The following is a 17,368-nucleotide window of genomic DNA, read 5'->3' on the forward strand; positions in this document are numbered from 1 at the left end:
TCTTTTGATTGTTCATTTATAAGAAAACTGGCCAATAGAAGGTTTTATCAAAGTTCAACAAAAATAACATAGTATAAAGAACCCTGTTGTCATGTGCCCATGTACCATAAGATTAAAGATAGATGACCCTTAATTACCCCCATATCCCACCTGACAAGACTAACAAAAAAGGGAATATTAGTTAAGGTACAAGGTTCATTTGGTGTCAAATTGTATTAATAAACAATTTGTTTTTCGGGAACCGGTTTGGTCTAATTTTACCTGGTAACAGAGAAAGACCAGTCTGGGACCAAGAAAGGGGAATTATAACCAATAAAGTGACAATTTGCAAGACGAAAAGATATTTAAGCCCAGGCTACAAGAACACTTCGTTCTTTGCCATGGTGTTCCATGAGGCTATGTCCTTTGTTGGGGTGCTTCCTGCAAGGTTCCATCTTGTCCTTTGCTGATGTATCCTCCAAAAGTTATAGACCTTTGTTGAGAGAAACTTCAGAAATTTCAATCTGCATTCACTGGACATGGTTTTCTGTTTGAGAACTGGACTTTGAATGCAACATCCAGTCAGCGATAGGAAACCACCCTCATCGCTGGACTTTCCTCTTCTTTGAAGACTATGAACCAAAGTATACAAGGACTTCAATCCTTCATGCTTTTTGTAAGTTATTTGTAAGTTAATTGTCTAATAAATGGGTTGTGTTGTTTGTAGACGAGGCGTCAATCTCTGACTCCACTGTTCCCATTTGTCATTGACTGTTACTACTGACAGTCCAGACTGCAGTGGAGATGATAACGATATCAGATATAATCATTATTATTTCATTTTGAAATCTCCCCCCCTCAGCCTCTCACATTAATTAATATTTCAACTTGCTAACTCAATTCAGGTTGTCTTTATAATTTCTTTCATAAAACTAACAATTTTTATAATACTGTTCAACCCTTTACTAACACCGGAAGTATACTACACTTACAATTAAAAATTGTAATCTTCATAAAGTTCGAAAACATTTGTGGGACGATCTTTTATAGGATACACGCCGATAACAGGTTCGATTTTTAATTGTAAATTTTTACAATGCTAACATATATATTCTAAATGAATAAAAGTTGAATATTAGATTTAAATAAAAAATACAAAAAATTTTAAAAGTTTTCTGTGCTGAAACTAACTTAAAACTTCAAGTATGACTAAAATTAAGCTTATTATATCATAAAAACTGTCGAAATGTGCTTCATCAATGAATAAACTTGAAATGTAGGCCTAAATTTCTTATTTTGGTTTTTTTTTTAGTTAGAAATATAAAGTATTATTATTAATACAGTACTTACAAATATTGAAACTTGAAAATGACTTAAAATAAAAATTAAAGAATATAAATTTTTAATGTGTGAATGTTTTACAAATATAAATTTATATTCTTTAATTATTGACATCAGAACTTGTTAGCACATCAGTTACATCAGGTTTTATGCAACTAATGATGGATTGGCAAGTTCAAAAGTATTTCTACATTTTTTAAAAAGTTTGTTTCTTTATTAAATTTATATGAATATACTTACTTCATAAATGTAATGTGTACTTTTATCATTTAAAATTTACAAAAATAACTTATTAATTGATACTTTTTACATAATATCTATTATGTTAAACTTCAAGGAAATTAACAAACTCTCAAACATCACTGTAATGAAATATAACTGAATAGCATGGCAAGACATTAATTAAGTTAATTTCATAGTTATTGGACTGCAATTTGGAAAAATTGTAGACCTATAAATTTCCACTGTTGCTGTCTGTCCTTACTTAATCTCGAGAATGGTGTTAGATAGATGAAAGTCAAGATCAGATATGGAAATCTTGGGAGCTGGAGGCCCCAATTAACTATATAAGAACTTTTGGTCGAGACTGGAAGTCATGTGAATTTAATTTAAAAATTTTTCCCTAAACTGAGATACTGTACATAATGTCTGACATGACACTTGTTATCAGGAAAAGTATGATGTACAGGGGCAAGACACTACTAATTTGAAATGGAGAACATATACTTTTAAATTAAATGTGAAATGAAGATAATTTAACGAGTAATTTCACTTTTTCTTATCTAATTAAGAATATGATTAAAATGATAAATTATTTCTGTACATTAATTGTAAAATCATTTTACCGATCTTATATTTATTAATGGAAATTTATAATCAAAAGCAATTCAATAAATCATTAATATATGTCGGTTAGGCCCTTTAGTCAGTTAATTTTGTTTTTTTTCGTCACGGATAATAAACTTAAAACACTACAATAACGGCACAGTTATTTGATAGAGCGGCACTCGATTCTTCCTTTCGTGACAAAATCGTAACACTCTTAACGAGCATATTAAGAAAGCGTTAATCCAACTGATATTAATTAAATTTAGGTGTTGTGAAGCCACAAGTGGATGAGGAAATAATTGAGGCGACATTGAGGGGGCAGAGAGGGTGCTGTCTCCGTGAAAGATATCTATGAGACATGTAGTCTTGGCCAACGTTTTGGAACCGGTTAGCCTGTGGAAGAAGTCGCATTGCTTGCAGGTGCGTTGTCTCGTNGTATCAGTTGATATAATTTTTATATTTATTGCAAACCATAATTATGGAGCACACAAAAGCTTTAAGTGTTTTTTAATTATACATATAAGTTATGTAATCATATTTGATATTATTTCATGTTAATAATATACTGTAAAATATTTAACATAGTTCTGTAAATATATATTATCATTGTGCTATAACCTCTGGTATTGATTCTAAATTAAGAGATTTTTGAGTAAATGCCAGATATTAGCTAACTTATGTAGAAGATAAAGATCTGTTTTTATTCATTAGTCTAAGACATTGATCATTTGATGTCTGAACTTAAAGTTTACTCACTATATGCAGACATTTATGATTGCTACTTTTCCTGAATGAATATAAGTATCCATGCCATTTAATTTTGTGATAAGTTATTTATAGGTAAATTTACTGCCTGTAAACTTAATATAGCGTGTCCTGGAAAAATCAGCAATATTGAGACTGTAAGAAATATTTTGATATATAAAGTATAATGTTACATGATTTAGTATATTTGATTGAACAATAGCAATGTAATTTTGTTTAAAAATTTTAAAAAGTTGTCATTTTGTTTTGTTTGAATCCATTCCTTAGAAGTCTAAGATTATAAAACTGATGATGAAGATATTTAAATAATTATTCACGATTATGTTTTTGTTTTGTAAGTTATCTCAAAGTGAACCAGAATAAGAAATATTCTCATTTCAAAAGTTATGTGATGAATGCCAATTACATACAAAAAAAGTAATTCCTTTTATCATTTTTAAACTAGTAATTTATGTCTTGGTTGATTTGTATTCTATTTTATAGACATGCATATTAATCCAAATGTATTTAATTAGAGATTTAGGTCATTTGCTAATTCTTTATAGGAAAATATATTGATAATTTTTTGTAATATATTTAAATTATTTTCTTTCTGAACTTATAAAAATTTGTTTAAAAATTTTAAAAATTATATAATATATTTTTGTATCATATTAGGTATAATTTTTCCCTTAAATTTAACTTTAACTTTAAACTTTAAAATGTTTGACAATGATCAAACTATTAACTTATGCATAAAGATGGGTATGATTTAAATTCATGATTTAAAATCTGTTAAAGTAAATTATGATTTTAAATTAAAATCAGTATTACTCAAAGATTTATGATTTTTGATTTTACATCGTATAAAATTGATAATGAATTCATATCAGTAACATTAAAAAATTATCAGTAAGCAACAAAATATATTTTGTAATATATGTGTTCAAGATTTTAATGTTTTATTCCTAGAAATAGGAAGAGCAATTCAAAAACATTCTCAGCTTTTTAGATGGGAAGAAGTTATTTAAGAAATATCATACGTATTTGTATCTCATCCAATGAGGAATGGCTTTGATGACAGTACATATAGTAGACTACAGTAATCTGTAGAAATTAGTAGCAAAGTGAAGTCATTCATAAATAATGTATTTTAAAAATATAAAAAAATTGTATAATTTTATAAAATTAGCTAAAAGTTTTAGTTTTTGATGAAGACATGCATAACATTTAATTTTCAGTAGATTTTTTATGAATTTTGGTAATTTTTGGACAGTAATTTGCAGTTTTAAGTGAATTATTATCATCTTCCTTATCACATTGAATTTGATATTAATCACTGATATTGATAGAAAGCATACCAACTGACTCTAGGTCTCATCGTAGTGCCATGGAAAAGTGTCAGGCCTTGTGGAATTCCATTGTTAGCAGTTCAAAGGCATTTGATGAAATAGAAAACATTTTTGGAAAACAAAATTATCTTGTTTTACTCACTGGAATTCAAAGTATGAGCAGTTAAGAGGCTACTGGAATTGATCAACTCTTTATCAGATGTCTGCATAGCTTTAAACCTTTTCATCTTTCAAACCCAATGAGCTGGATTTCCTTAAAGAATACGTGGTCTGTTCAAAAAATATGTGAACTGTTTGAATTGCGTGGCTCCAGTTGGTTCCAAGGGAATCCACTAGGTTTGTACAGATTGTCTGGTGATAAAGCCATTTCTCGATTACAGATATCTTTATTTGTTGATTAGCTATGCGGTTTTTAGTGAAGTGCGATTTTTTCATTTGTCAGATTTCAGAATGAATGATCTGATGGAGCAACAACTTGCTGTGAAATTTTGTGTTAAACTTGCAAAATCTGCGACTGAAACATTTGCTATGCTCAACACGGCTTATGGTGATATTGCTATTGAAGCGTACAGCATGTTTCAAGTGGCATGAATGTTTTAAGGGTGGTTGACAGTTGATTGAAGACAATGAGCATCCTGGACATCCTTCCACGTCAACTGATGACCCACACATCGACAAAATCAACACCCTGGTGCAGGGAAATCAACGTCTGACCATCAGGGAGTTTGCTGAAGAGTGTGGGATATCAGTTGGATCTTGTTACGAAATTTTGACCAAAAAATTGAAGATGCACCACATTGCTGCAAAATTTGTGCCATGCCTGATGATGGATGACCAAAAGCCATTCGCGTCCAGATTTGTCAGGAACTGCTTGATCATTCAGAAAAAGATGAAAACTTCTTGTCAAGGATCATAACAGGTGTTGAATCATGGGTTTACAGTTATGACATTGAAACAAAGGTCCAAGTTCCAGTGGGTGGGTGAAACGTTCCCCAGACCCAAAAAAGCTTGCCAAGTTCAATCCAATGTCAAGGTGATGCTGACAGTTTTCTCTGATGCTAAGGGTGTTGTTCACCATGAGTACCTCCCCCAAGGCTCCACAGTGAACTAGACTTACTACATTCAATTTCTGAAATGTCTGAGGGACCCCATCCATTGCAAAAGGCCAGAAATGTGGAGGAGTGGCAACTGGTTTCTCCATCACAACAATGCTCCAGCCCATTCAGCCCTCAGAACTCATGAGTTTTAGGCCAAACACTCGATCACTGTTCTTTCCCATCCCCCTACTCACCTGACCTTGCTCCTTGTGACTTTTTCTTGTTCCCCAAACTAAAAAGACCCTTGAAAGGAAGATTTGAGATGATTCCCTAGATTAAGGCAAATGCGACAAAGGTGCTGAAGGACATTATAAAAAAAGCATACCAGGACTGTTTCAACAAGTGGAAACACCATTAGGAAAAGTGTGTGTTGAGAAGAAGAGTACTTTGAAGGGAACCCAGACATGTAACTTCTACATAAAGTACATTTTGTTTTATGACGTCAGTCTGCGTATTTTTTGAACAGACCTTGTATGTGAAGAGCATGAACCTATTGCAGTACAATACTACTTATACATTAGTATTCAAGGTTATTTTCTTCATAATATACAATACATAAAAGTAAATTATTGTTAAAATTAATTTTTAAATCTGTGATGAGAGACAACATATAAGCTGTATTCATTAAACAGATTCAAAGTTCGAACACTAATCAAAAAATTGAACAGTCAATTTTGTATTCTGATAATGAGGAATTTGTTTCTTAAAAGTACTAAATAAACAAAGCATTAAAATTTCTAAAAGACATCTGTATTTTAAAAATATGAGGAGTTATAAAGAGTAAACAAGTAAAATATTTCAGTTGTAGAATTACACTGTCTATTATTTTCTTTATTTGTTGCAATTTGTTATAAGGCCAGGAAATCTTAAATATTTGTAGTGTGTAATTTTTTAAAAGTTGTAATTCAGATGATCAAAGAGAACCAAAACACTCAAAATGCATATCACAGAACAACGTTGTTGTATCAAGTTAAGCATTTATTCATTGTATTTCAAAAAAATTAAGAGTAAAATATTTTTAATGATATATGTTTTAGTCAATACTTGGATATGGATTTTTATCTTAAATTACTTGAACAAGTTTTATCTAAATTTTGTGTATGGTTATATTAAGTAAAAAAATAGGACATTTAAAATTTTATTCATTTCAAATCAAAAATTTTTATTAATAAATGAATTTTTATTCATTTCCTTCCACTCATTTCTATTCTGATAAAAGTTCCTCAATTATTAATTGTTTCTATTCCTCTAAATAAATTGAAACTTTGTAAACTTTTATTTATTTACTTAAATATAAAGGAAACTTAATGCATATTTTAAAAATCATTTCTAATAATTTTTAAATGGTGATTTTTATAATTTGATAAAGTAAAAATACATTCATATAATTATAAAAATTACATATAAGTATTTTTCTTTTATGTGAATGCAAAATTCAGTTATTTTTTAATGAGAGAGTGCATGCTCATTGTCAAAATTCTCATAAGAAAGAATTATTTATATAATTTAGGATAAATAATGTAATTATATATAATGTAGGGAGGATAAAAACTTTAGAGTTTTTATCCTCCCTACAAGTCTGTTGGGAGGTGTAAGCTTTAGTCTTTGTGGAACTTTCTTATCAATGCAAACTTTTTATTGTGCTTTAAAATATAATGCGATGAAGCTCTTTTACAGGAATTTTTAATATTTTTGTAATTTTACTATTATATAATATTAAATATCTGAACATTTATATATTTATATGTGGAGAAAATGGATAATATTTTGATTTTTCTTTTTCATTTGTTTATTTTAAATATCACTTTTACTTTTATTTGAAATTAAGATTAGTTTATAATTTTATGATGAATTTATTGAAAAATTGACCAGAAATTTGTTTAAAAAATAATTAATTTATACAACAATAACACAGGTATATAATTATAAGACATTAAGTACTAAAATCATATATATATTTTAAAATAAAACAATTTGTTTTATCTGTTTTCTAAAAACTGCATTTTAAAATGTCTATTCTTATCTATTGAATAACCTTGAAGTACTGTTTGTAAGTGAAATAAGGGTTTCCAGTTTATTTCCAATTGTTTTTAAGGAAATATTTCTAAAATCTCATTATTTATTGACAAAAACTTACTTTCCTTTATTTAAATTGACTGCTTAATAATATATATCTAAGAAATTTTAAACAAACTGGAGATTAGAATGTTACAATCAATGAAATTGGATCTCTGATAAAAATTTTATTGAGATTCCTGAAATTTATTTTATAACTTATTAATTGAATTTAATAATTTCAAGAATTAATATCAGTTTAAAGTTACAAATATTCCAAGCTTTCTTCCAGATATCATTCTTCTATCTTCATTTTAGTTAATTCTTTAGATTAAATGAAAATTATATAAATAATAAGGAAAAGTTATGAGAAATGTTTTATATGAATAGCATTTTTGATTTTGTTCGTTGTTTACCTTTGTTATCATCATCATTACTATTATTATTTATGAGATTCAGACATGCCAAGAGAATTAAGCATAACAGAATAAACATATTGAAAATATCCTTATTTCTCAACATATATCTATATTTTACAAATGCTCTTTATTAAAATAAATTAATGAAAGTGCATTTCTGAAATGAATAATTAATTAATTATATGCAATATGAGAATTTAATTTGTTTTTCCTAATGTCTTATAATAATTTTAATACATAAAAAGATTTATTGTACTTGTAATTAGTAGTCAAATATAATTAAATAAGCATAGAGCTCTCTCTATATATAAATCTGTAAGTTTTAACAGCATGTATTGATGATGAATAAAGCAGTAGTTTTTAACATTAATATATTAGCATAACAATTAACTTTTCATTGATAAATTCTTTCAATTATATACTATCTATTAGGAGAGTTCAAGCACCCTTTCTAATTTAGTGCCCAGAGGGGCATATGTTTGTCTCTGCTTCTCTGTCACTGTTCCTCTATATAATTAAATTAATTTGGATATATTTAACTTATTACAATAAGCTTCTTAAATGATATATAAACTTGGTATAAGTAGTATGTTAAAGTTAAATGTAGTTTAACATATTAGGTAATAAGCCATGAAATTTAGATCTGTTAAATTGCATTGATTTAATATGTTTTGATTGTTAAACTTTAAACATGTTATAGAGATTTGTCAGAAGTAATTTCAATCAACAATGAATTGAAATAATGATAAAATTATGTTTTTGTCTCTTTTAGTACATGAAATTGCTTGATTTTGATAAATTTAAGTATTTCCTCTATGCATGTTATAAGAAGTGTGCAATTATTTTAGACTGGACAAAAAAATTGCTTGTTTTTAATTTTGTAATCTTATCATTTTTTTTTCATTATTAATGCTCTAAAATAGCATATTTCACTTATCTGACTTTTTTCATTGAGGATAAGCTATAAATATCAAATAAAATAACAGGCTCAAGCATTCTGTTTATAATACAATAAAAATTTTGATAGAACAAAAAATTTAAGTAAATTTCACCGAAAATTTAGAATAAATTGAAACTATAAGACTAAAATAGCTGTTATTAAAAGAAATGCTAATAAAATATATTGAAAAATTTTATTGCTTTTCATAATGTGAGAAAAGATCCATAATTGAAAATCAATGAGAATAAGTGTCAATTTTCATTTTAATATTAATTATGACAAATTTTTTTGTTAATAGAAATTTTAAAAAAATGTCAAAATATTTACAAAATTTATGTTTAAATCGGAGAAGTTGCTTACGTGAATGTAAGAATTACTAAAAATTCTTGTATTATTTTTCAAATATTTAAAAATACAGAGCTTACAGAGTAAATCTTAATTGAAAAGTTAATTTGTATGTAATTTTTAAGTTTATTCATGCATTTCATTGAAATAATTCAAGCAATTTTAACTATAAAAGATGGGTTAAAAATAAGAATAAACTGAAAAATTTAATCTGAATGCAAATTCTGCATTCCATCTCAATTCCAGTCTATCATATTTACAATCTTCTCTTAAAACTGCTTCCAAAAAATTTAATAATATATCCAATATTCAATTTTAATTAGAATTCAATAATAATAATAATAAAAATTCTGAAAATTAATTCTGATCAATTTATTTATTAATTATGGAATCAAGAAATATTCAAATTGAATGCTGTGATAGATAAATCATGTTATAATAAGATGTAGTATCATTATCATCATTTCTATTAATAAAGATATTGTATTAATATGTTGGTACATAATAAAAATAAAACATTTGCAAAGTTAAATGGAAAAAAATAATATAAATAATTTTCTATTTAATTTGTTAATTATTCTAAATATAACTTACTCCAATTAGAAATTATTATTGCTTTCCCTCTCTATTATATACGTATGCTATAAATGTTGATATTTAATTGTTTCATCAGTATTTATATATTATGACTATAATTATTACTATTTTTTAAATTAATAATAACCATTACATGCACCAATTTCAATACAATTTAAATGGAAACTGTTAAAGTCTGTTTCTACTTCATTTAAAACTTAAAACACCTCGACAAAACTTCAAATAAAATGGTCATTATTAATTTTGTTAGTTAAACAGAAGTGATTTTGTAGATTGAGTTACATATCGTAGAGAAATTCAATACTAGCAAACCAAACTAAATAATGAAGTCTGCTGTTATGATGTTTTTGATGGAAAAAAAATATTTTGTTATATCAATTTCTTAAATCGCAGATTTTTGATTTTTCTCTCTTATAGTTTAAAAGCTTTATTTTTAGAAATTTTTGATAAATACTTTCATATTTTTTTACCTATAATATTTAGTAGAGTCCAGTACTTGAACTTTATGATGTAAATGAATGTTTCATATACATAAAGTTGTAATATTTTATAATTTCGAAATTGTTATTCATGTGTTTTAGCCATTATTTCTATCCAAGAACCAGTATTTTACAGAAGAATTTTAATTTAAAATCAAATAAAAATGTTATTAAATATAAATTATTTAATTTGTTACTTAAATGATTGTTTTTCTTGTTTCTTTTTTTATTTTGAAAATTATAATTTAAAAAAATTTGAAATTATAATATAATTATGAAATTCTTATTGAAAATATTTTATTTAGTTATTTATTTTTATAATAAACTTTCTAAAAAATCTATTTATACAACTATTCTCTAATTTTATGAAAATCTTTCTGTGTTAATATAGTTTTTTTTTTCTAATTGCTTTTTATATAGACAAATAAAATTAATAGTAATAATTTAATTACATAAATATTGATTACTTCAAAGATTTTAGTGTATATTTTGATAATTTTTTGTCTAATTTATTATTTAAAATGAATTTATTCTGCTTAAATTTTATCGAAACTGTCAAATTTTATTTCATAAAATATTAAGCTGCTGCTTCCTTTTCACCAATATAAAAGCATTGTTAACCATTATCAGAAGTAATCTGATAATCTAGCTCTGTCTGCTGGATAGAAAAATTGACATATATATCCTTTATTTTTTTTAAACTTCCCTTTATATATTTTTCTAGAATTGTTCCGTTAAGCTTTAAAAACAAAATTTTATTTAAAAAAAACCCGAATAATTATAAATTTTCAAACTAAAACCTGTATATTGTTTTTAAAAATATATTTATAATAATAAAATGTGTTCAATTCAACATTTATTTTAATATATTATCTACATTACATCAATGTTTGTGCAGTAATTTTTTTTAAACTTATATTTTAGTCTAATAATAAACTGCTAAAAAAAATAACCATAAAAGCACTTCTAATTTGGCCTATATTCATTCATTCAGGTGTAACGTACTAAATAGACCTTGACACTAATATGTAGGTGTTTGCTACTAAGCACTTCTGTTAAAATACTTACAATTTGACAAATATTATTGTTAATAAATGTTATTTTAATCATTTTAATATATTTACTTATTTATGAAATTTTAAAAATTAATAATTTCTTTCTCAATTAATTTTGAAAATTTGGCAAGTAATTTTTTTTTTAACTTATCAGATTTTTATTTAATTATTTTATTTATCTTTTATTAGTAAATTTATTTAATCCATCATATGCCAAATTTAATATTATTAAATGAGATTTTAAAATTAAATTTAAAAAACTTTCTTTTGAGAAATTTTAAATGTTTTAATCATGAAAATCGAATTTAAGATATCATCTTTCTAAATAAATTTTATTACTTTTAGGTGTTTATAGCAGCTCTGTTGAATCGACTTCGTGTTTATATGCATCTGGATCTTCCACACCTCCCAATAACCAAAAAGTAAGAAGAGGAAAATNTTTTTAAATTAATAATAACCATTACATGCACCAATTTCAATACAATTTAAATGGAAACTGTTAAAGTCTGTTTCTACTTCATTTAAAACTTAAAACACCTCGACAAAACTTCAAATAAAATGGTCATTATTAATTTTGTTAGTTAAACAGAAGTGATTTTGTAGATTGAGTTACATATCGTAGAGAAATTCAATACTAGCAAACCAAACTAAATAATGAAGTCTGCTGTTATGATGTTTTTGATGGAAAAAAAATATTTTGTTATATCAATTTCTTAAATCGCAGATTTTTGATTTTTCTCTCTTATAGTTTAAAAGCTTTATTTTTAGAAATTTTTGATAAATACTTTCATATTTTTTTACCTATAATATTTAGTAGAGTCCAGTACTTGAACTTTATGATGTAAATGAATGTTTCATATACATAAAGTTGTAATATTTTATAATTTCGAAATTGTTATTCATGTGTTTTAGCCATTATTTCTATCCAAGAACCAGTATTTTACAGAAGAATTTTAATTTAAAATCAAATAAAAATGTTATTAAATATAAATTATTTAATTTGTTACTTAAATGATTGTTTTTCTTGTTTCTTTTTTTATTTTGAAAATTATAATTTAAAAAAATTTGAAATTATAATATAATTATGAAATTCTTATTGAAAATATTTTATTTAGTTATTTATTTTTATAATAAACTTTCTAAAAAATCTATTTATACAACTATTCTCTAATTTTATGAAAATCTTTCTGTGTTAATATAGTTTTTTTTTTCTAATTGCTTTTTATATAGACAAATAAAATTAATAGTAATAATTTAATTACATAAATATTGATTACTTCAAAGATTTTAGTGTATATTTTGATAATTTTTTGTCTAATTTATTATTTAAAATGAATTTATTCTGCTTAAATTTTATCGAAACTGTCAAATTTTATTTCATAAAATATTAAGCTGCTGCTTCCTTTTCACCAATATAAAAGCATTGTTAACCATTATCAGAAGTAATCTGATAATCTAGCTCTGTCTGCTGGATAGAAAAATTGACATATATATCCTTTATTTTTTTTAAACTTCCCTTTATATATTTTTCTAGAATTGTTCCGTTAAGCTTTAAAAACAAAATTTTATTTAAAAAAAACCCGAATAATTATAAATTTTCAAACTAAAACCTGTATATTGTTTTTAAAAATATATTTATAATAATAAAATGTGTTCAATTCAACATTTATTTTAATATATTATCTACATTACATCAATGTTTGTGCAGTAATTTTTTTTAAACTTATATTTTAGTCTAATAATAAACTGCTAAAAAAAATAACCATAAAAGCACTTCTAATTTGGCCTATATTCATTCATTCAGGTGTAACGTACTAAATAGACCTTGACACTAATATGTAGGTGTTTGCTACTAAGCACTTCTGTTAAAATACTTACAATTTGACAAATATTATTGTTAATAAATGTTATTTTAATCATTTTAATATATTTACTTATTTATGAAATTTTAAAAATTAATAATTTCTTNTAATTATAATGACTCTAATTTTTTTTTTTGTGAAACCAAAATACATTGTTAGCAATAAATCAGTAGTTTTCGATATACAAGTCAATAGTTTTCTTACATAAGAACAATTATGAGAAATTTAAAAATGCTTTAAAATAGTAGTTACAGTAGATTTTCAATTATCCAAATGCAGATTAACTGAATATACAATTATCTGAACCATTACTTGTCCTCCTTTCTCTCTCCCACTGACATCACACTGCAATTCTCTTACATCATGCAACTGCATGATCACTGATACCTATTAGCTTTGACAAATGAAAATGATCAGTATGATGCTACTTGCACATTGATGAATAATAAATACAGTACAATAATATGCTCTTACTCTGTAATTTCATTTTTACATGTTAATCTGCTTATCTGAATTTTTGATTATCCAAATCATCTGCAGAATGAATCAATTTGGATAATTGGAGTTCTATTATACATTCATTAATTTTTTCTTTTTGCTAGAAAAATATAAAATTTAGAACATAAATATAATTAGATATAAATTCAGTATGTACAGTTTTGATATAATTAGATATATCTGTATTTATATAATATGTCAAGATTTATTAATATATTCATTTAGTATATGAAGGCTCTAAAGGCAACTATTGGGACATCGCAGCCATTACTTTCCTTAGAAGATTTCAACACAGTATTTTTTAGGATTCCAGAATTGCATAATATCCATTTGAGTTTTCTTCAAGGATTAAAAGCCTATACTGAAAGTCAAGATGGAAAACATGCAGTTGGAGAACATTTTAAAATATTGGTATACATTATTAAGAATTTTTTTAAACATATTTCCTTTATTTGGAAAGCTAATTTTTTTATAAATACAAAATGGATACATAGACATTTATTGTATTAAGTTCTTGAAAAATGTTAGTTATAATTTATAGGTTAAATAAAAAAAATAATCTATTTTTTCTAAATTATTTTTAAATAATTTTTACTAGTTTTTGAAACCTATTTAAGTCAGTGATTGTAATATGATCATTTTAAGTTATTTATGTAATTCAGAAGTAGTTTATATCATGATTTCACACATCTAACATTTGAATTAAAGAAATTTTTACACCTTAATATAATTGTTTTTGTAAATTTATAATTAATAATGTAATTTGACTTTTGAAATAATTAAAATAATTTGTCTTTTGAATTAGGCTAGCAAGTTGGGTGTTTATGCAGCTTTTCTTCAGAACTATTCTAAAGCAATTGAAACTGTAAAAAAGTGTAGTGTTGAAAATGCAAAATTTGCAGAAATTATTAAGGTATGTATTAAATAAATTAATTGTAGTAATTCGTTATCCATTTTTTCATTACTTTATTTATTTTAATATATTTTTTTTTCATTATATCAGTTTGAAACAAAACTATTACTTTAATATAGTTTAATTTCAAAATGCCTTAACAGACTACAAATTTTGTGCAGAGTAATGCTGTATAAGGCATTTGCTTTTATTTACCATATTGCAGGACTGAGTCCCATTTTGGACATGGATTTGGATATTTCTATAAAATTGTAATGTGTTTGGGCTTTAAAAACATTCTCTTCAAACAGGACAAATTGTATATACTGTAAACTTTGATTAATTACATTTTTTTCCCCTTTATCTATTGCCACAACGCTATCCCAATGCATTACAAATGCTGTCTATAATAGCTAATTAAGTTGTCAATTCATACATCATGATTCAAACATGAATCATACTTTTATAGAAATAAAACAGAAATTTGTGCCAGAATTCTTATATGAATTTTTGGCAAATGATATGGATAGAATCCTATATAAGATGGTACAGATGTTTATATAAATATATATTTGTATTCATTAGATATCAATATTGATTGTTGTTTAGAAAAGAGAGTATGATAACCACAACAATGTGCCATTGCTCTTAATTAAATTGGAATTTAATATATAAGTTATCAAAAAATTAAACAAATCATGATTTAAAATATTTTGTTATTATATAATAATAATAATTATTATTATTTTAATGTANATGGAATTGATGTGTACATAGTGATTTACATTGTTTGTAATCATATAAAAGTATTTTTTTTTTCCTTCCATTACAAACTCATTTTGACAGTTGATAACAAACACATTTGCTTTTTCACATTTGATACTAATGAATTTAATGTGGAACAACATGTAACTGCAGTCTGTTAATTTAAGAAATATAAATGCAATTTATACAATTATTTGATCATAATTTAAATTATATTACAAATCTTTCAGATTTATGGTATTAATTCATGATTAGATAATTTCATAGATTGCCTTTTAAACTTTTCAAGAAAAAAAATGAAAATATCAAAACATGTTATTAACATTAGCATATCTATTTTTATTGGAATGTAAAGAATCTTTTAAGATTATGAATATTATGATAATTGTAAACTACTTTTAAAATTTTAATTTTATATATATATATAAATCCATTAAAATCATTTAAATTAAATTAATCAACAATTGAAGGAAATTATATTTGATGCAAAAGCAATTATTTGTAAAATAAATTTTTAAAAACCTATTACATAGCTGATAAATTGATATTCTAATCTCTATTCTACTGTAAGAATTAAGTATTATTATGGAAATTATTCATTATAAAATTGTCTTTGTTGGAATTTTCTTAATACATATTTGATAAATTATTTTTGGTGTGTTATTTTTATTTTAAAAGAACAATGACAATTTAAAAGCTCTTCATTTTCCATAACAATGCATTTTTATACTCAATTGATATACAGTATTTGTAATCTACCTAACTTTTGCATAATGAAGATAATTTTAAATATATTATTTTCAGTTTTATAATTTAAATAAATTATAATATATATATTTAGAAAAGTTTGTAAAGGAAGAAAGTTAAAAATTACAAACCTATTATTAAAGAACAATCAGATATTTGGAAATGGATATAAAATAATTAAAAAAATATTTAAAATTAATTATAATGACTCTAATTTTTTTTTTTGTGAAACCAAAATACATTGTTAGCAATAAATCAGTAGTTTTCGATATACAAGTCAATAGTTTTCTTACATAAGAACAATTATGAGAAATTTAAAAATGCTTTAAAATAGTAGTTACAGTAGATTTTCAATTATCCAAATGCAGATTAACTGAATATACAATTATCTGAACCATTACTTGTCCTCCTTTCTCTCTCCCACTGACATCACACTGCAATTCTCTTACATCATGCAACTGCATGATCACTGATACCTATTAGCTTTGACAAATGAAAATGATCAGTATGATGCTACTTGCACATTGATGAATAATAAATACAGTACAATAATATGCTCTTACTCTGTAATTTCATTTTTACATGTTAATCTGCTTATCTGAATTTTTGATTATCCAAATCATCTGCAGAATGAATCAATTTGGATAATTGGAGTTCTATTATACATTCATTAATTTTTTCTTTTTGCTAGAAAAATATAAAATTTAGAACATAAATATAATTAGATATAAATTCAGTATGTACAGTTTTGATATAATTAGATATATCTGTATTTATATAATATGTCAAGATTTATTAATATATTCATTTAGTATATGAAGGCTCTAAAGGCAACTATTGGGACATCGCAGCCATTACTTTCCTTAGAAGATTTCAACACAGTATTTTTTAGGATTCCAGAATTGCATAATATCCATTTGAGTTTTCTTCAAGGATTAAAAGCCTATACTGAAAGTCAAGATGGAAAACATGCAGTTGGAGAACATTTTAAAATATTGGTATACATTATTAAGAATTTTTTTAAACATATTTCCTTTATTTGGAAAGCTAATTTTTTTATAAATACAAAATGGATACATAGACATTTATTGTATTAAGTTCTTGAAAAATGTTAGTTATAATTTATAGGTTAAATAAAAAAAATAATCTATTTTTTCTAAATTATTTTTAAATAATTTTTACTAGTTTTTGAAACCTATTTAAGTCAGTGATTGTAATATGATCATTTTAAGTTATTTATGTAATTCAGAAGTAGTTTATATCATGATTTCACACATCTAACATTTGAATTAAAGAAATTTTTACACCTTAATATAATTGTTTTTGTAAATTTATAATTAATAATGTAATTTGACTTTTGAAATAATTAAAAT

General features: G+C 24.6%; 1 protein-coding gene across 1 annotated transcript in view; it reads left to right on the forward strand.

The window, feature by feature from the left end:
- LOC111612772 overlaps nt 1-17,368 on the forward strand; it is a 69,542-nt gene that overhangs the window by 12,111 nt on the left and 40,063 nt on the right. The window contains 5 exon segments of the mRNA XM_023354024.1: nt 11,577-11,670; nt 13,795-14,002; nt 14,397-14,504; nt 15,093-15,100; nt 16,786-16,993. Of these exon segments, the coding sequence (XP_023209792.1) occupies nt 11,577-11,670; nt 13,795-14,002; nt 14,397-14,504; nt 15,093-15,100; nt 16,786-16,993 (626 nt within the window).

Source organism: Centruroides sculpturatus, unplaced genomic scaffold (genome assembly GCF_000671375.1).
Source record: "Centruroides sculpturatus isolate CEXI.00-Female unplaced genomic scaffold, Cexi_2.0 scaffold1814, whole genome shotgun sequence".
NCBI classification, from domain to species: Eukaryota; Metazoa; Arthropoda; class Arachnida; order Scorpiones; family Buthidae; genus Centruroides; species Centruroides sculpturatus.